This window comes from Colletotrichum higginsianum, chromosome 11 (assembly GCF_001672515.1).
Source record: "Colletotrichum higginsianum IMI 349063 chromosome 11, whole genome shotgun sequence".
NCBI lineage: Eukaryota > Fungi > Ascomycota > Sordariomycetes > Glomerellales > Glomerellaceae > Colletotrichum > Colletotrichum higginsianum.
The window spans coordinates 622,121-641,635 of record NC_030963.1 but is presented as its reverse complement, the minus strand read 5'-3'; the positions used below and the strand labels follow the sequence as shown (position 1 = coordinate 641,635).

General features: G+C 52.1%; 2 protein-coding genes across 2 annotated transcripts; both read left to right on the top strand.

Annotated features, from left to right (window-relative positions):
• Positions 1-15,849: 15,849 nt before the first annotated feature.
• On the top strand, positions 15,850-16,206 carry CH63R_14518 (uncharacterized protein; the record flags this gene model as incomplete). The annotated part of the gene is made up of 2 exons (XM_018309492.1): positions 15,850-15,890; positions 15,924-16,206. The coding sequence occupies 2 exons, from the start codon at positions 15,850-15,852 to the stop codon at positions 16,204-16,206; spliced, it is 324 nt and encodes a 107-aa protein (XP_018150735.1).
• A 1,845-nt stretch (positions 16,207-18,051) lies between these two features.
• Positions 18,052-19,177, top strand: CH63R_14517 (24 kDa metalloproteinase; the record flags this gene model as incomplete). The annotated part of the gene is made up of 3 exons (XM_018309491.1): positions 18,052-18,361; positions 18,426-18,807; positions 18,898-19,177. 3 exons carry the CDS (start codon positions 18,052-18,054, stop codon positions 19,175-19,177), a joined length of 972 nt encoding a protein of 323 aa, XP_018150734.1.
• Positions 19,178-19,515: the final 338 nt, after the last annotated feature.

The following is a 19,515-nucleotide window of genomic DNA, read 5'->3' as shown; positions in this document are numbered from 1 at the left end:
TTGGAAGCTCAGGATCGTGAGGTGGCGGAGGCCGAGGCTAGAGTTGAGCAGGATCTCGTCTCCTGGGGTGCCGGCGAGGTGTTCGACTGGAGTTCTCTGGGTGTGGGGTCAGATTTTGCGGAGCTAGGTCCCTTGAGTCCTTCTCGTGGTACTGCTGAAGGGCCTGCTGGGAATGTTGGAGGTTCTTGACTGGTTCCCATGAGTTGTCTTCGTGTCCGTAGCCTTTCCATTTTATGAGATACTCGTCATGACCATTTTCGTTCCTATGGTCGATGATTCGTTCGACTTCGTACTCTGGTTCGTGGGTTTCCACGATGATGCAGTCTTCTGTGTGTGATCCGCGTGGTGCTGGTTCGAGTAGAGCGATGTGGAAGACTGGGTGGATTTTCATCGTGTCGGGGAGCTTCAGCTTGAAGTTGACGTCTGAGATTTTTTGGATGATTTCGAAGGGTCCAAGTTTTTTGTAGTCGAGTTTGTCGCTTGGTCGCTTCGTCTTGATGTTTCGGCGTATGAGGTACGCGCTATCTCCCTCTTCGAAGGATGGTCCCGTCATCCTTGATGGGTCTGAGTATTTCTTCATTCGTGCCCTAACAAATTCCAAGTCTTTGGCGATGTTTTCCTGGAGTTCTCGTAGCTTGTTGTAATCAGCCACGGCTTTCAAGGCTCGTGGTCCTTGCCGAGGTTCTCCATATGCGGTGGGTTGAAATCCGTAGTTGAGGTAGAAGGGCGAGTGAAGGGTGCTTTCTCCGATAGCACTGTTGTAGGCGAATTGGGCCATGGGTAGCAGTGGTACCCAATTGTCTTGGTCGTAGTTGACATAACATCGTAGGTATTGTTCAAGGATCTGGTTGATCCGTTCGGTCTGTCCGTCGGTTTGCGGGTGGAAAGCGGTCGACAGCTTGTGATCAGCTCCTAGTTGCGAAATCAGGGATTTCCAAAACTTGGATGTGAACAGTTTGTCTCTGTCTGACACAATTTCTTTCGGCAATCCGTGGTTGCTGATGATGTATTTCAAAAATGTGTACGCGAGGCCTTCTGCCGTGCTTGATTCCAAGTACGGGATAAAGTAGGCGTACTTTGTAAGTCGGTCGACGATAACTAGTATACTGTCATACCAGGTTTTCGTGAGTGGTTCTCTTGACTTTGGGAGTTTGACGATGAAGTCCAAAGAGATCGAATGCCATGCTTCTGGTGGGATTGGCAATGGTTGTAGCTGTCCGTAGGGTTTGTGCGGACTGTTCTTGCTTTTCTTGCACATCTCGCAATCCTTGATTGCGGAAGCCACTTCTGCTCGTGTGACTTTCTTGTCGTAGTGTTGTCGAATTCGCTTGAATGTTTTCGTAACTCCTTGGTGTCCGTGTGCGCGGGCGCTGTGAATTTCTCTGATCTGTTCAGGTGTCATTCTGCCAGTCGTGCTGGTATTGACACGGGTGCCGATCATGATGAGTTTCTGTGCGGGCACTAGGTCGCCTTTGTCGTCTTGCTTCAAGATGACAAGAGTTTCGTCTGGTACCGGGGTTTCGTGGTCCGGTCTTCGGCTCAGGGCATCAGCTCTGCCGTTTTCTGTTCCTTTGACGTAGATGATCCGAAAGTTGAATTCCGAGAGGAATTCTGACCATCTAATCTGTCGCTTGTTGAGGGCTTTCGATGTCGTGAAGTGGGCTAGGTTCTTGTGATCGGTGTAGACCTTGACTTCATGCTTAGTGCCAGAGAGTTGAGGTTTCCATTCTCTGAAGGCTTCGATAATTGCCATGAGTTCTTTGTCGTGGATCTGGTAGTTGAGCTCGGGTCCGCTGAGTTTCTTGGAAAAGAAACCGCAAGGGTGCAGTCTTCCTTCCTCGTCGCGTTGTCCGAGTTGTCCACCGATGGCGTAGTCCGAGGCGTCGGTCTCAAGTTCGAAGGGTTTCCTAGGGTCTGGGATCATCAGGACAGGTTCGGATAGAACTTGCTGCTTGATGTCTTCGAAGGCTTTGTCTTGTTCGTCAGTCCATTCGAAAGTGGTGTTTTTGCGTGTGAGCTTGATGAGGGGGTTGATTTTGTCGGAATATCCTTTGAGGAATCGTCGATAGAAGTTGACGAATCCGAGGAATGATTGGATGTCCTTGACATTCTGGGGTCGAGGCCAGTCCTTGACTGCCGCGATCTTCTTGTCGTCCATGCGGATTTCACCAGGGGTAATGGTGAATCCGAGGTAGTCGACTCGTTGACTGTGAAATACACTTTTCTCGGGTTCTACCAGGAGCTTGGCTTCTTGCAGCTTCTGTAGTACCTTGTGAACGTGTTCCTTGTGAATTTCGAGTGTGGGCGAGAAGATGAGGATGTCGTCGAGGTAAACGACAACGAATACATCCAGGTATTCTCGTAGGACATGGTTGATCATAGTTTGAAAGGAGGCGGGGGCGTTGGTGAGTCCGAAGGGCATGACGAGGTATTCGTAATTGCCTCTTCGTGTGCGGAAGCAAGTCTTCCATTCTTCCCCTTCCTTGATTCTGATCAGGTTGTAGGCTCCTTTAAGGTCGAGGGCTGTAAACCATTTGGCTCCGTAGAGTAGATCTCGAAGTTCTGTGATGAGAGGTAACGGGTAGCTATTCTTGATTGTGATGTCGTTGAGCTGTCGGTAATCGACACAGAGTCGTAGCTTGCCGTTCTTTTTGGGTACAAACAGGATAGGGTATCCTGCTGGGGATGTCGATGGTCGAATGTAACCTTTTCTGAGGTTTTCGTCGATGTACTTGTCGAGTTCTTCCCGCTGGTTTTCATTAAGTCCGTAGAGCTTATGAAATTTCGGGTGTTCCCCTTCCTTGATGGGAATCTCATGGTCCCAAGGACCATGTTCTGGTAAGCCTGTTTCCAGTTCTTCGGCAAACAGCTTCTTGTAACTGCGGTATTCTGCGGGGATTGGGGAGAGTCGTTCCTCTTCCCGCTGATCGTTGATAAAGGATTCGAATCGCTCATCTTTCATAGGTTCGATCCGTTTGACGTAGGCGACGTATCTCTGTCGTCTGTGTTCACCCGGGGGTTGCGGCATGCAACGCGCTTCCGTGGCTGAATCTCTCCATCGAAGTTGGTTGGCCTTCCAACTGATGTCTGGGTCGTGTTTTCGTAGCCATGGGACTCCTAGGATAACGTCTAGTTGTCCTATCTTTGTGATGTCGAAGATCAGCTGTTCTTGACGACCATGGATAACCATAGAGAGTTGCGCGGTCTCCTTGCTGATGGTGCCTCCGTCGTACTCAACCGTTTCTCCTTCCACATTCTGAAGAGCGTATGGCTCGTCCTTGAGTCTCCATGCAATTTTTCGTTGATTAATCAATCGTGGTGACATGAAATTTGCTTGGGCTCCACTGTCGATCATGACCTGTGTGGGCTGCCCATCGATGATGGCTTCCAGGAAGAGATGTCTGTCGTCTTCCCTGGTTGCGGCACATAGGGACTTCTTGTGTTGTGTCGCCGTCTGCGGTCCCTCTGCAGTTGGCGTCCCTAGTTTTTTGACTTCTTACTGGAGTTCTTTCCTTTGATCTGTGTTCTCCAGGCTTGTGCTTTTCCTTCGTAATGGTACTTGCATTTGTCGAACATGCAGTCTGACCAGTGCTTGGTGATATGATTGACACAAGGCATGGGATGCTTTGGGCTTGGCTGGAAGCAGAGCCACTTAGTGAGATATTCCTTGACTTCCCATGTGTTGAGTTCCGAGTCTTGGTAGGCCTTTGGGATAGGCTCTCGTCCTTGTCGTCGGGGGTAGAAGGCATATTCTTCTTTCGAGCGGAGGTGAGTCTTGCATTCGTCGTATATGCAGTCTGCCCAGAAGATTCTGTAGTGTCGTTTGTGTGTCAATTCAAGTAGTTCGTCATCTCCAAACAGGGGTTTCTCCTGAATCTGAACTTCAGGTCTGTTGTTGGCGTCAACGTCCTCTGTACCATAGAAGCGTACTTCTTGGTTGTTGTGCGTTTTGTCGACGTTGGGTCGTTGGTTGAGCGGGGCGTGACCGGTGCTTGGGTATGTCTGCGAGGCTAAGGGTTCGTCCGAGTCGATGTCATTGCCTTCGTCGATCTCGTACTCCTGTAGCTTTATCCTGTCGTAGGGGTCGAGGTTTCTGAGTCTCTGTCTTATCTCTTGCTTGATTTTGAGATTGGGACTCTTGGATCGAGTCGAGCTTCTGGTTCGCCGGAGCTCAAGGAGCTGCTCGGCTGCTCGTCGTTCCATCTTGCTTGGTGGGAAGAATTCGTCCAGCGATTCTCCCGAGTCGGAGGTGTATTCGGAGCTCGTTCGTTCTCCGAGGACCTCGATGGTTTCTTGGGGGGTCTTCTCCCTGATGTTGAGTTGTGGTCGGGGGAATGGGGTTTTCGCTTGTTTTCTTCCCACAGCCACTATCTTGGTGAGTCGGCTGGTTAGGCCTACTTCTTCTTGTACCGAGCTGGCTAGGTCTTCTTCGAGCGCGAGTTGCTTCTGGTAGTCGCCTTGGGCCTGGATTCTTTGTTGTAACCGGGCCTTGATGGCCTGGAGGGTCTCTGGCATGTTGGGACTTCCCAGTTGTGCTTGCGTGGCATCTCGTGCTTGGATGAGTTTCGTTATAAGCTGTTGGTTCCGTTTTTCCATGGTCTGAATGTCTCCGTTCTTGGATTTCCTGGAGACGGCCACGGTTTTGTTCTTCGGCTCCTTTGGGTACCAGCCTGCTTGTTCCTTGCCGTCCTGGTGTGTAGGGCATTCGTCGCTGTAGCAGGCGGTCCATGAAAGTTGTTCGTGTGGTACTTCCTTCTTCGCAATGTTGGCTTTCTTGGTGTCCTCGGGTAGTGGTCGGTTCTGGAGTCGTTTGGGTTGTCTGCAATCTCTAGCGATGTGACCTGGTTTCTCGCAGTTGAAGCAAACGCCACTCCTGGGGTCGCGTCGCGTGGTTGGCTTGTTCTTGTGAGCCACGCTGACGTCCATAGGTCCTGCGTGATATCCATAGGCAGTGCTTGGTCCGCTGTTGCGTTGCTGGTTGTTTCTCCAGTTACTGTTGTAGTTGTTTTGCTGGCGTGGTCCCGGGGTGTACCGTTTGCTCGTGTTGGCTTGCGGTCGGCGGTTTTCGCCTTTTTCCCTGCGTCGCTCGTACAGGCGAGTGTCGATCTGAATGGCTTTTTCGACGTACTGTAGGAAGTCGTCTGGTCGATCGATCTTGGCGAGTTCGTCCTTGACTTCCTCCTTCAGTCCTTGGTAGAACATGAAGATTCGGGTGTCATCGGTGTAGTCAAGGCGTGCGCAGATTCGTCGGAATTCTGCAGCGTAGTGGGTGGCTGACTTGGTTTGTCGTAGGTTAGATAGATCTCTCTCGGCTTGCCGCTTTTCGTCGGGATCCTGGAATAGGGACTTCAAGGCGTGTTCGAAGCCTTGGAAGCTTCCGAAGATATCCTGGGTCTCGTTCTTGCAGTGCTCAAGTGTCGTGTTGTCAAGTAGATCTTCCATGTATGGTTCAAACCATGAGAGGGCTCTGCCTCGAAGAAAGGTGGAGGCGTGGATGATCCTCTCAGTCTCATTGCGGAAGTTGCTTTGATGGAACTCCTGGTAGGTCCTGATCTGGATCAGGAATCCCTTGAGTTGTCCGGGGGTCCCGTCGAAGGTGCCGGGCGAGTTGAGCTTGAGTTTGTCTCGTCCGTCCATTGGGGTCGTGATGATATTGCCTGCTGCGCGGAGGATTCGGACTTCGTCCTCGAGGGCGAGGGCTCGTCGCGCCTGTTTCTGGAGTTCCTCCATGGCGGCAGCGTTCTCGTTGAACATGGTCTGCATTTTGGCGATGTCTTTGTTGGCGCGCTTGAGTTGTCGGGTTAACTCAGCGTTGTCGTCCTCGTCGCTAGAGGACTCGGCGTTCTTCATCTCTTCGTCCAGGCTCTTGGGCTGAGGCGGGGTGACCGTCTTGCCCTTGGACGCGGAAGAGGATGGAGTCGGGGTGGTGACAGGTGCCATGTTCTTGACTGTTCGGTGAGTACGGAGGTCAACTTACTGAACAGGAGCAATCAAAGTGTTACGGTCAGATATCCGACAGTGGTGTTTCTGCTAACAGATAGCTGAGGTCAGTACTCAATGAACAGTGCTGGGGCCTTGCTGGCTTGTTGGAGGTCTTGTTGGGGAGGATGCGGTGATCAGTCGTATACTCAAGGCGTAGATAACTTGTCTTTCACAACAGAAGGATAATCTAAGAGTCACTTATGGTAGAGTGAATCACGAAGTTGATTGCTGAAGAGCTATGGAAGGTAATCTATCTATGTGGAATGAATGTCCTTATATCCTATTGACCTGTTGTTGGATCACTTCTCGTTGTTGGTGATCCTTGGTGTTGGATCAGTTCAGTGGCTCACTGATCCTTGGTGCAGGATCATGTTGGATCACCAGTGATCCAGACTGATCCATCACGTGACCTTCCCTAGTTCTTCCGTTCCGTCGTTCGGCCTGCGCCGTGCGCCTGCATACATGAGTGCCTCTCTGCCCTGCTGTTCGCGCCAGGGGTCGTTCCAGGCTGCAACAGTCACCAACCGGATTCGGGTCGTAACATTACCTTATTAGCCGCTAGCTTACCTGTAGGGTTAACCTTTTAGTTAAGCTAGTAGCTACCTAGCCTCTACACTCTTTTTTTTAAATCTAATAATATACCTGCCTAGTAAATAAAGGGTGTACCTTCTCTACTGCCTAGGCCTCTATTCAGTATACTTACTACTAGAAGCTTAACTATCTTAACTAGGGACCTAAAAGGGTTAATGATTTTAAGTACTACTCTAAAGCTAAAGTATATTAGTTTTAATTTACATACTCACTCGTAGTTAAGTAGGATTGCAAACTTAGGTTAATACTTCCCTATATTGTTTACATTTACATAGAAACGCAAACAAAGCCCTACATTATAAATGTCTTTTTGTTACTTTTATTCCAACCCTAGAAACAAATCATAACTCTAACTAAAAAACACTATATAATAGCACCTCTCTCTATGCCAAACTATCCCATCCCTATACCTTTATTACAGTAACCCTTATACATCCTCGCTCTCTACTCTACACACACGCCGTACTAACACTGCCCATGCCGCTAGCGCGTTCGTTGCCATGTCCAACCCCCCTACCTGCCGCGATCGTCCCAGCCAGCTGGTGAAGCCCGCCTCGTCCGACGCGTCGACCTCGAACTCTTCCTGCATCCACCGACGCCCCACGCTGAACTGCGTCGTCCACTGGATCACCGGCAGCACCGCGTCCGCCCACCGGCACCCGTCCGACCCCCCCGCCGCCCCGTCCCCCTGTCCCCCCGGGCACAACGTCTGCCCAAGACCGCACCGCCAGCAGCATGCGTATGGCTCGAACTGGATCTTGGCCCGCCACCTCCGGAATCTCTCCCGGTCCAGCCGCCCGCACTCCACTCCCCGGTGCCTGAACACCTCGGCCTTGCTGGCCGGCCTGCCCCTGTTACACCAGTGCATGTAGCAGACCGCACACTTGCCTTCTACCTCGTCAAGCCAGCCCTGTAGCGCGCCTGACAGCTTCTGCGTCGCCATCTCCTCCCGAGCCAGCCGGTTCACCTCCCTCCTGACGTCTCCTCCTTCATCCTCCCCCACCCCCACCTCCTCCTCCCACCCTCCTGCCAACTCGCCATAGCCCTGCTCCTCGCATCGGTCGCACACCTCCCCCCCCAACCCCGTGCAGTCCTGCCCGTACCCGTCCATGAACACCCCGAGCGCTACCCGCCGGCACCCCTCCGTCTGCAGGAACCTCTCCATCCCCTGCCTGTCCAGCTGCCTTACGTCGCTTGCCTGCCGGTCATACGGCGTCCCGCCCTCTCCGTCCAGGAAGACCACCGAGTCGACTGTTTCCCCCTCGGCCCGACCTCCTCGCCCCGTCTGCTGCACGAAGTCCACGAGCCCGTACGGTGCCTCCGCGTGGAAAACGGCCACGATGCCCTGGATGTCGACCCCGGACCCGAGCCCCGTCGTTGCTGCCATCCACCGGCTCGGGGACCGTCCGCTCGACCATGCCTCGAGTGCCTCCTCCCGCCCGTCTGCGCTGACCGACCCGTGGTAGAAGGAGCACCCGATTTCCGCCGCGAGACGCTCGCACTTTTGCTTCGACCGGCAGTACACTACACCCTTCTGCCCCTGCCCCATCACTCTCTCTGTCTGCCTGACCTTGCTGAGCACGGCGGCCTCTATGGAGGAGAACCCCCCCGGCCCCGGCCCCTGCCCGCTGCAGCACGTCACCCGGTACCGGATGTTCGGCCTCGCCGTGCTGGCCCGTACGATGCTCGCCTCGTCCGCCACCATGAGCCGCCGGAACCATCCCTCCATCCGGACCGGCAGCGTCGCCGTCAACAGGATCACCGGCCGGTCGTACCGGTGCAGGCCGCGCAGCCCGAGCAGCTGGGGCCGGTACGCCGCGTCCGTGAGCACGGTGTGACACTCGTCGACAAAGATCCGCTTCAGCAGGCCCCGCGCCCGCAGGCCCTCGGCGTACGACGCGAACTCGGCGCAGTTGGCGTACTCGGCACCCACGAACACCAGCGGCGCCACCCGGACCCGCTCCACGCGCCCCGTCACTGAGGCTGGCTGCCACAACAGGAAGTCGAGCCCGGCCCTGCGTGCGCTGCGCGTGAGGCTGCTGAGGAGTGCGACGAATGGTACGACTACGATGCTGACCCCGCTGTGGACCCCGGGCACGGCCGGCAGCATGAATAATGCGCTCTTGCCCGCCCCGGTCGGGAGCACGACCATCAGGACCTTGCCTCCCCGTAGCGACATCACCTGCCGGGCGCTCTCGTGCTGCTCTGCCGTCTTCCAACGCGCGCCCTCGCCAAAGAGCCCATGGAGGCCGATCTCGAGCCGCCGCTCGAGCTCGTCCTCGTCCGGGACCCTTCTCCACTCCAGCATGGCGTCGTTGGCGGCCCTCCTCTTACGCCCCGACTCGGCACCCCGGCTGCCGGGCGTTTCGCTCGTCTCTGCCAGCCCTGTAGCCCTGCGTTTAGGGGCGGGCGTACCCGGCGCGGTTGTGGGGGTGGGCTGCTGGCGCCGATGTTGCTGCTGCTGCTGCTGCTGCCGCTGCCCCTCTGCCTCTGCTGCTGGCCCCTGCTGGCCCTCGGCTGTTGTTTCCCCTGCCGGCATCGATACGGACGACGTCGACTCGAGGAAGGCGTGCCACAGCCGGCTGATCTCCCGGAAGTTGGCTACCATCTCCGGCTGCAGCTGGTTGGGGAACTCGATATTCATAGCGTAGTGCCGCCTTGCCGTAACGCCGCCGTGCGTTGCCTGCAGGTCCCATATAAACTCCATCCGGGGCTTCCTCCGCGCCTCGCCCGTGAGCGGGTCCGTCTCTAGCGCGCCTCGGTGGGCCCCCGCCCCGGGCCCGGCCCCGTCGTCCTCCTCCGCCATCTCGACCTCGACCTGCCGCACCACAAGGCCGCGGATCTTCCTGCCGAGCTCAATCGCCACGTGCCGGTAGCTTGACACTGTCAGCGACACCCCTATCGTCCCTCTCGTGACGGCGTCTAGCTCCTTGCTCAGCTCGGCCGTGCCCCAGATACCCCGCCGCGCGTCCTTCCACAGCCACGGGTGCAGTGACCGGGACGGCCTGTGGATGCCGGCCTCGGCGTGAAGGAACCTCTCAAAGGGCAACACCCACACGATGTACGCCACCATCATCTTGCCGAGTCGGTCGGGGAGGAACCGGGCTACCTTACGGCTGAGGCCTCGTATCGCCCGGTTCTTGTCCCGGTCCGTGACGATCATCACCTGCCCGTCAAAGACGAAGACGTTCCGCGCCATATCCTGCGTATCGCAGTAACGCGCCGTCGTCATCTCGGGTCCGCGCCCGGGCTGCCCCCCCCAGACGTGCACGCTGGCGAGCAGCGACCGCTTGAGGGACTCCGCCTTCGCCAGCCAACCGAGCACGCCGTCCTGCCGCCACTTCTCCAGTCTCGCGTCCCAGAGAGAGCCCCGGCAAAGCTCAGCCAGCCTCTGGGGCCCCGGCTGCAGCCAGCTGTTCGCCTCGTTCGTGGCAAACGACTGCCCGGCGCCCTCGAAGAGCGCCGTGTCGACAACCCGGTCGAGCGTCAGCGCCTCGCGCGCCTCGGCCCAGCCGCCCCGCATCAGCTCCTCCATTGTTGCCTCCGCCGTCGTCAGGGTCGTCCGCGCCGCTTTCTGGAACGCCTCGATCATTACCCGCTGCCCTAGGTACCGCAGCGCCCTGCCGCTGGCTTCCCACATCACCCGCGGCCTTCCGCCCTCCCTGCGCCGGTGGCCCTTGCCGTACGCCATCATGCGGATGATGGCGCTGAAGGGCGTGTGCGATCCGTCGGCGAGCCAGTACCTGAACTGCTCCACGAAGTCCTCGATCACCGCGACGCTGATCTCGTTCGGGTCGCCGTCGATTGGCTCCGCCTCGAAGAAGTGTTCGAGCATCAGGATCCAGCCGCCCCACATGATGCCAGCAAGCCGTTGCGTGAACTTGGATGCCGGGCACCAACTGAGACCGCTGACGCCCCTGGCAACAGCCTTTCCTGGTTCTGGCCCAGTGCTGTTGCCATTGCTGCTGCCACCGCCGCTGCTGCCTCTGCCGGCAGTGTCGTCTGGTACACCCCTCCTCTTGGGGTCCAGGATGCCCAGTATGGCAGTGAAGTGGAGCAGCAGGTTGGCGAATATGTCAACTGCTACCTTCTGCTTCAGGGACACAATGCAGAACCTGTAGACCCAGAGGTTGAGGGCCTCACTGTACTCCAGCCTGTCGCCAATCGTGTTTTGGAACCCGGTAGAGTAATCTGTCTCGCCTGGTCTGCCACCGCTCTGGCCGGGAGATCGGTGTCGTTGGTATCCGGCCCCCTCTATGTCGGAATCGCTACCGTCGCTGCTTGCCTCGTACGCACTGTCGCTTTCATGCCAGTCTCCTAGGCCTCTGGCTGCTGGGGCCCTCCCCCCCCCCTTGCGGGTGGCTGCTTCTGCTGCTGCCGCAGCCGCCTCGGCCAAGCCGCCTGTCCTCTTCCCTCGTGGCGTCGCCTGCTGCATCGAGCGACTCCGCCAGTGCATCGAGGGCAGTCCACTGCTCGTCGGTGAAGCGGACGCCGCACTGGCGCCGTGCTTCGGTTCGTCCTAGCCGGTGCGCCCGGATGCAGTAGCACAGGTACCACTCCCAGATACCCTGGTACTTCCGGACTGTGTCGGCTTCTTGGCCGAGCTCGAACGGCCGTCCGTGAGGCTTCGACAGGTCGATGCTCTTCAGCCACCGCTTCGTCTCCAAGGGCACCTTGCCCAGCCGGAGGGAGCATCTCGCCACCTCCCGGCGGAAGCTCTCCGATAAGAGGGCGAATCGGCGCTGCTCCTCCTTGAAGCCCTCGTCCCAGGCTGCCCTGCGGACGGCCTCGGACACGGGCGCCTGCCCAGCGGCGTGTAGGTCGATCAGGTCGAGGCCGGCAAGGTGCACAGCCCATCCCATCTCCCTGACCCAGCTTGACTGTTGGTTTATGTCTAGGCTGGCAACGATGGTCCGCCCCCATTCCTCATCCTCGGCCGCCATGAGACTCTCCTGCCTCGATAGGCGCTCTGCGAATACGTTGTCACTATCCTGCCAGGCAGACAGCCCCCCAACGCCACGGGCCTGGACAATCCAGTACCGCGTATACCGCCCTCGGCACAGCGACTGCACCTGGACCGCCCCCCACCCTGGACTGTCAGCATGAGCCGCGGTAGGGGTAACGGCAGGCAAGCCGGCTTCGTGTACGTCCCGCTGCGCATGCAATTTGGCTAGCTTCCGGCTGCTCGTTCGGAATGGGCACTGCGTGCATCCGTACCCGTCCAACAAAGGCACCTGCTGAATAGGCGGCGTGCCGTCCGGCGGCAGCTCGCAGGTGTGCGGGTCTTCGAGCGCGCCGTCGGCGGCCGTTACCCAGGCCTTGTCGAGGACGCCCTGGAGCAATTCGCCCTTCAGCCGGTGGGCCCGGCGGAAATGGGCCTCGATGGCGCCGTCCGGTCGGAGTGCTTGCTTGCAGTGCGTACATACCGCAACACGGGGTCGCTCAACAAACACAAGATACGCGCTCGGGTCGATCTTGCCTACCAGGCCCTGGCTGCTGCTGCTGCTGCTGCTGCTACGCCTAACCATGATGAGATGGCGCTCGGGGATGCTAGTCACACTAGGGAAAGAGCTGCAAGCTGCTGCCTGTGACCTATTACCTGTTGCTGCTCTATATAGCACTGTAGGGACTGTATGCGCCTTGGTAGTGCTTAGGAGCTAGATATAGAGTATATCCTGGTATTCTTGTCGGTGGTTTGAATAGCATGCCTACAGCAATGTCGTTGGTTTAGACGTTCGGTGTCTAGGTTCTCTGTGTTAAATTGGGTGGATCTGACGTTGCTAAGGAAACGGCTGGCTATCAATACATAGACCCTAGTACGCATGGCAAAATCAATTGCTACTCCTATACTCCAGTAGAACTTAACTAATATGGAACAACAAGGACCTATAAGTACGTAGTATCTATACGGACTATAGGGTTTACTACTAGCTGTTAAAGTAGTTTATACCTGAAGTGTAATGTATTTAAGCTACATAAATACTTATTACAATAAACTAGAATTTAAAGTGGATAGTGTAAAGCTTAACAAGTTTTAAACTAACTATAATTAGAATATTTAACTGTTAAGCTATATCCTAGTATAGTAATATAGAGTAGTGTCTTATTTATAGTAAACGCCTAACCTACCTCCACCTTAACTATTACAGTAACTTACATCTTTTCCCTTTTACTACATAGACGTTAGTAATTACTATTATAAGGAATTTACCTTTACCTTCTTTTATAGTAATAAATAAAATAATCTTCTTAACTAGAGTATAGAAATAGCTACATAGAGTAGCAGTAAGTTGTAGGTTAGCTATACTCTTTAGTATAGTAGAGTACTTTACTACAAAATGTGTTGAATAGATAATTAATCTCGTCTTAGATAGGTCTACATAAGGCTCCTATTAGTCTATCCTTTTAGAACAATTAAAGACTAAAGAGGACTCTATAGTAAGATGTACATTATTAAAATAAAACATTGTACTACTATTTCTCTATAATTACTTCCTTCTATAGTGCTGTAAATTATCTAATTGTAGACTATAATAGAGACTACTACTTCTTTAGCTACTACTACAACTACTAGGAATAGATGAGGCTGAATCTAAGCCCTTTTGCAAGTAACCCTAACCCTATCCTCCTCCTTCTCCTTTTCCTCCTCCTCCTCTTGCCTCTCTATCTTCTTCTTTAGTATACTTATCTGCGCATCTGCTTACTACACCTGCTGTAACCCTAACTGGTACACATCTACTTACCTCCAGCCCCCTAACCTACCTCCCTATGTTGCGAATTCCCTTCCCTACTGGCTTGCTTACGCTGCGCCTTCTCTAGACAGGCTGCATACGTGGAGGTGTGCATCTCTCTCTCTATCTCCAGGCAAGAACCTCTGTTTTGCTGCAGTATGCGGTGCACCTTACCGCCCTGCTGGGTGCGGTTGGCAGCGCTCGCTCCTGGCTTACGCTCCATCCTCCAATTGGCATAGGGTTACTATTTTGGCAGTTTTGGCGTGGGGTAAATGCGCCAACCCCAGGGTTGCCGTGCATGTGGGGCGCGTTATCTTTATTTATCCTTTGTTTTTTCACGCCGTAATCTGCGAGAATCAGCCTGCGACAATGCACGGACCATGCCCTCCCGTTTTTGCGCGCAACCCTCGACCCTAACCCTGGTATTCTGCCAGAACGCCGCCCGCAATGACGGTTAGGTACTGAAATGTAGGGTGAATCAAAGATCGAATATCTGTAACTGTCCCTTCCAACTACAACATGGGCGTCGTACGAGACAGATATACTGTCTCGTCCAGGCCTGAGTAATTTGGGCCGAGCTTCCAGGTGATTCCCTTGTGCATGAATGAGTGCTGCACAATCCAGTCTGTGCACTCTGTGCCCTGAATCGTAGGTGTCGTACGGTCATGTGATAGTGTTATTCCAACAACTTATGATATTGCTTAGTGAGGAGAATAAAATAGAGGTTATCGCTGCGGCCGTTGGAGGCCGGGATATAACCTCTTGGGCACACAAGTCATCTGGCCGGCGACCGGACAGCTAATGTTCCGATACTTAGCAATTCCCAATTCTCTTCAATTAGCTAGGAAAGTTGAGTCCGGGAATCTCGATTGGTTGTGCCGCGATGCCGAAGTACTGGACGCTAATCCAGGGTCGATGGACAGTGAAGCTGACTCGACATATTTCACGCAACAGCGCATTCCTAGATGGCCGCTCCGATTGTGATTATCGGCTCATTCGCCTGCATTCTAAATGTGGTCTGGTTCGCTGTGAGGCTGCAAGAAGCTGCAATGGGCGATCTACACGCCCTGTCAAGCTGGAAGCAGACGATCTGCATGTCTCGGGAGGTAGAGTGTATCGTCGCAGAAATCGGCTTGCAAATCTTCAAGGAAACCCTGGTCCAGAATATTCAGGGGGCTTACGGCATGTCCTACTTAAGTGCGCCCCTCTGGCTTGACGAACTTAGTGCTGGGACTGAGCTGGGCTCTCTTCCTCTTGCCTTGTCGTTGACTATCTATCTGGGACTGGAATGTCTGGATCTGATGCTCCAGGAATGCTTGTCGATAGAAGTCATCATTGCACCCTTTTGGGGCCTGACGTGGTCTCTATCTCTTCCTGCTTCCTTGTCCAGCTTTCTGTACGCAAACTTAAGAAGAGTCCAATGAGGATAAACTAACCCCTCCTGTGCAGGCTGAACAGTTACATCCCTAAACTGAATGGAATAGGTGCGGTGGGCTTTGGTTCAACATGGGGCAAAATAAGTTTCTGTGGCTTAGCAAGCATAGTTTAGGCAAGTTAACTGAAATCTACCTTGTGTAAAGACTGCAAAAATCACCTGTTCTCACTTGAAACTGACCAAGTATCTTCAAAGGGATGCCAATGGCGTGGTTAACGACAAGGGGATAGAGCAGAAAGGAAGCCTGCATTTGTCAGACAAGGCTCCATTGCAATCAGGGTTAATGCTTACTGTAGCAGCCTGATTATGCGATGCAGTCCAAGCGTTCTTGGATGAATCGGGGTTGAATAACCTTAACTAAGTGCTAATGATAGTCTAGAGTACTACTAGATATTTTTCTCGGCAAAGAGGGTTTATAAGTCCTTTTAGGGCGGCAAAATGTTCATCTTATTTAGGTACAGGCAAATGTAGAATAGAGTTAAGATTATGCAGAGGCAAACTCAGGACATGGAAAATATGCCTCAAATAGGCCTAAAGCAGCATTTATTCTGTTTTAGAGTTCAGTTCTTGTCTAAATTCCATTATCCAACTTGCATTTAAAAGTTACCAAAGTTTCCAATCAGGTCCTAACAGATTCCCTGATGGAGTAGCCCTTGGCGACGGAAACAGTAGCAGTGCCGCCAAGAGAACTCAGAATGGGTAAGATGACCACATCGGAATTGAGGAACTCTTCTTTCGAGATGACCTGTATCTTAGAGCTCTTTTTGTAGCCACAGCGGAAAAAGTAAAGTCCCCAGTCTCCTTTCTATCCCCCGTCCGTCTCACATGTTATCTACGTCTTTTTTTCAGCCGAATGCTAATTATTGGTTTCTTGCTTAAACTTGGCGAATTGAGAAACTAACCGAAACGTTAGTGTATTTCTAGCTAGGAAAAAGGACCATATGACTGGATTAGTCCTGGCACTACGATACACTTGCAATTCGCCTGATGACTCTATTTCTGCTGCATCTAACCCTATACTGTGTGGCTAGGGGTACTATCAAACAGCCAGTTGTTGAAACTTGATTCTTGGTTGGGTGGGACTTTAATGATCTGTGGAGGCGGCACAGAATGAAGACGTGCGGCAGCGTCGACACCAAGAAGCTAGACCCGTAAGTGAGAATCGCTCGGCCATCCAGCCCTAGGAAAGAGGAGTTTCCTGTCATTGCTCAATGCAGTCTTCAGCTCAGGCATGGTGGTTTGAACGACGATGTCGATATCAGTGGTGTAACGATGAGGTTGTCCATGAATCTTCAGAGCAAGGCCGCCGGCAACGGTCCAAGGGATATGGTTTTGGTCCAGAAGCCGGCCGAGTGGGTCAAGGGTGTCCAAGAGTTTGAAGAAGTTGACGTCGATTTCAGACTCTTTCTGAAGCATCGCCGACTCCTCTTGGCTGTACCAACCCTTTTTAATGTCTCGGCCGACTAGTGAACCATTGATAGGCAGTTGAATGTGCGCTCCGCCGTCGTTCTTGTCCTTAAGTTCGTTCCGTTCAGCAAGAGAAACTTCGGTGACGCCTCCTTTTGTCTGATCCAGTGAGGTGAGGCCACGACTGAGTTGTGTCGCGAGAGGTATGGCCGCGACCGAAGCAGCCAAGAGCCAGGACAAAGTGGTGAGGGATCAGTGCATGGTTAAAGAATGGTACAAGGGAGGTGCAGTAGGTAACAACGAAGAGAGTGTAAGAAGGATTTCGCAGGAATATGATGCCCTCAACCTCTAGGATTGTAGAGTAGCTAGATGCGGCGTCGAAAAGATGATGCAGGCTGCGCGCAAGAAAGAGAAGCTATATCCAGCTGAAGTACGACGTTATCCACGCAAGCTCTTCCTTAAAGAATGGAGCCTGAGTTTCTCGACTGAATTGGTCTTCGAGAGTCCCGATTATATTATTAAGCTTAGCCCCTGCGCTAAGCAGTGGAACTGAGAAAAAGTTTGACTGCGGTGTTTCCAGGAACGGAGAGCCCATACTGATCATCCCACGGTAATATCCGAATAGTAGCCCTCTTTTGTGTTTGTTTCTATTGTTGACGGCGATTTCCTGCTTGGCATGCTGCACAGCTCTAATCAGCTGAACATTAGCTTAGCTGACATAACGTCTACAACAGCTGGAATTAGAAGCTAATGTAAACACTACTCAAAAGAAGACTAGTCCTACAAGGATAAAGGTAGTAAGCTGTTATTATCTAAAGGAAATAAGCTATTATATTACCTATATAGCAAAGTAGTACATATTTAGGAGCCTTTTTATTATAGTTAACGTACACGCATAGCGAGTCGGCCAACATAGCGAGCCGGCCACTCCTTATCGCTAGAAAAAGCCCCTTTTCTAACTATTTATTAAAAAGTAGATTCTTAACTAATAAAGACCTAGTTTTTAGCATTAGATAACGATAAGAGTTAGATTTTAAGAAATAATAGTATTAAAATTATTATCTCTTTCTAGCCTATATTACTAAGCTTACCTCTTATCTAGGCCTCTAGATAAGAGGATTACTAAGAACCTAGGGTTAGGAAGAGACAATAATTTCTACAATATTATTTCTTAAAATCTAACTCTTATCGTTATCTAATACTAAAAACTAGGTCTTTATTAGTTAAGAATCTACTTTTTAATAAATAGTTAGAAAAGGGGCTTTTTCTAGCGATAAGGAGTGGCCGGCTCGCTATGTTGGCCGACTCGCTATGCGTGTACGTTATACTTAATAGTAGTATTTCAACTAATGGGTAGCTAAGGTCTTTACTTAGTAAATTGTACTGAAACTATAATAGCTTGTTAGTAACCTTCTTGGTAAGAGTATAATAGTAAGTTATATAATTAAAGCATAAATAAATACTTTGATAATAAAAAGAGAATTAAAAGTTGTTAATAGCAACGATAGTTAAAGTAAACCTAGGTTATAAGACCTTCTTTAAAAGGAGGCTAGTTTAATTTTAGCTGCAACTATGAGACTTTAGGTTACATTTTACTAAGGTGATAAGTAGGCCTACTATATGCAGGCCCTCTAGTCTCCCCTAGCTAGAATAATGCAGGACTAGCAGCTAGTAGGCTGGCTGAAGTGCTTTACTAGGACCAGGGGCTTAAAAGTTAGTTACCTGACAGGGGGCAAAAACTTCAGCCGGGTACCATCGTACTATTATATGTTTAAAGGTACTAAAAGTACTCCCAGCGTAAGCCACAGACTAATGTGACAGATAAAAGAAACTCTTAGATCAGATATATTATCCTCCCCTTCCCCTACCCGCCATGAAAAAGACATTCTTAGGTCATTTTCAATCATGCTGTTGCAACGAAACGCCGTTCTCACCCTCCTCGCATCTTCGGCGCTGGCTTATGTCGTAGACTTATCGCCAGACTCGCTTTCAGAGACCACAATTTCTCGCTCGTTTGCTAAGAGACAGAGCCTGGGACGAATTGTAGTTGTTGGCGGAAACATTGGCAAAGCCAGCGAACACTACTGCAGCCAATCGGAGGTATCAAAGATCGACTATGACATTTCTTGGATGCGGAAACTTGCAGCCTCTGCTTTCAACTTTTTACTGAAGGACAAATCCGAAACAACTGCAGCGTATATTGCATGGTTTGGAGGTATAATTTGCATTGACATTTGCTTCCTGGTGTCTGGGCAAACCTAGCTAACAATCCAATCTAGCTAATAACGCAAATCGAGAGACAGCCAATTCCATTAGAAGGAATGTCTACAACAGTATATGGGATCTCGGCGATGAAACCAAAGCATACGTATCCGATCTAGACTCCGGCAGTGATGCTGTAGTGATAGGCTGCCCCAGCCTGAGAGAAGAACCGGGATGCGACGGCACCATGGCTTTGGCTGGAAATGAAGGTGGCTACGTAAAGTTGTGCCCCTTGTACTTTCAATCGCCCAGCGACTACGAGGAACTATTCAGAAGCTGGAGAATGTGGCGCACTCGTCGTCTCACTGGCGGAGAAACATTACTACATGAAATGACCCACCTTGCTGGAGTGGTTGGGTCATCATGGAGAGCCACTGATGTAGCTTATGAAGAAGACAAGTAAGTAGACTCAATCCAACTTTAGTATCCTGAATACAGAATACTGAAGATTTATATATTGAGTACTAACAAGATGGTTGGTTATTAAAGATGCTTGCTTCTAGATGACTCAGACATGATCCGGAATGCTGATAACTTCATGTTCTTTGCCCTTGAAGTGAAAGCCAATCCTGACAATGCTGCAAAGCAAGTTGATATGGATGCAGACGAGCCAAAGTATAAAATAGCAAGGAGATTGTTGGCGGATGGGTCAGGATCTGGTGGGGCTGGCAGTTCTCAGGTCGCCCCTGGAATGTGGGTTGGAAACCATTTCGTATATGGTCAACCTGGTGTATATGGATATCCTCAATGGCCTCCACCTTGGTGCTAAGCCGCTTATTGTCAAAGGGATTAACCTCTATGCGTGAGCACGCCCCACTAGAAATAACTCGTATTATAGTATCAGGCTAAAATAAATATCCCTTGTTAGGTGTTAGAGGCTATGATCCTACAGAGTAAAGGAGTTAGCTGGAGTTGTGATCGGGGGCCCCTTTGCCGTTGGGGAAGCCGAATTGAAGGCGTTAGGCTGGCTTCCCGCGAGGCTGGGCCGGAATGACTAAGTCTCGGTATTGCGGCGGCGTTTAGCCCTTAATAGAGAGGTTAGCTCTAGAGGCGGCCCAAAGCCCTGATTAGGGCCAGCTGGTAAGGCTAGCAGCGGTCTGATGCCCG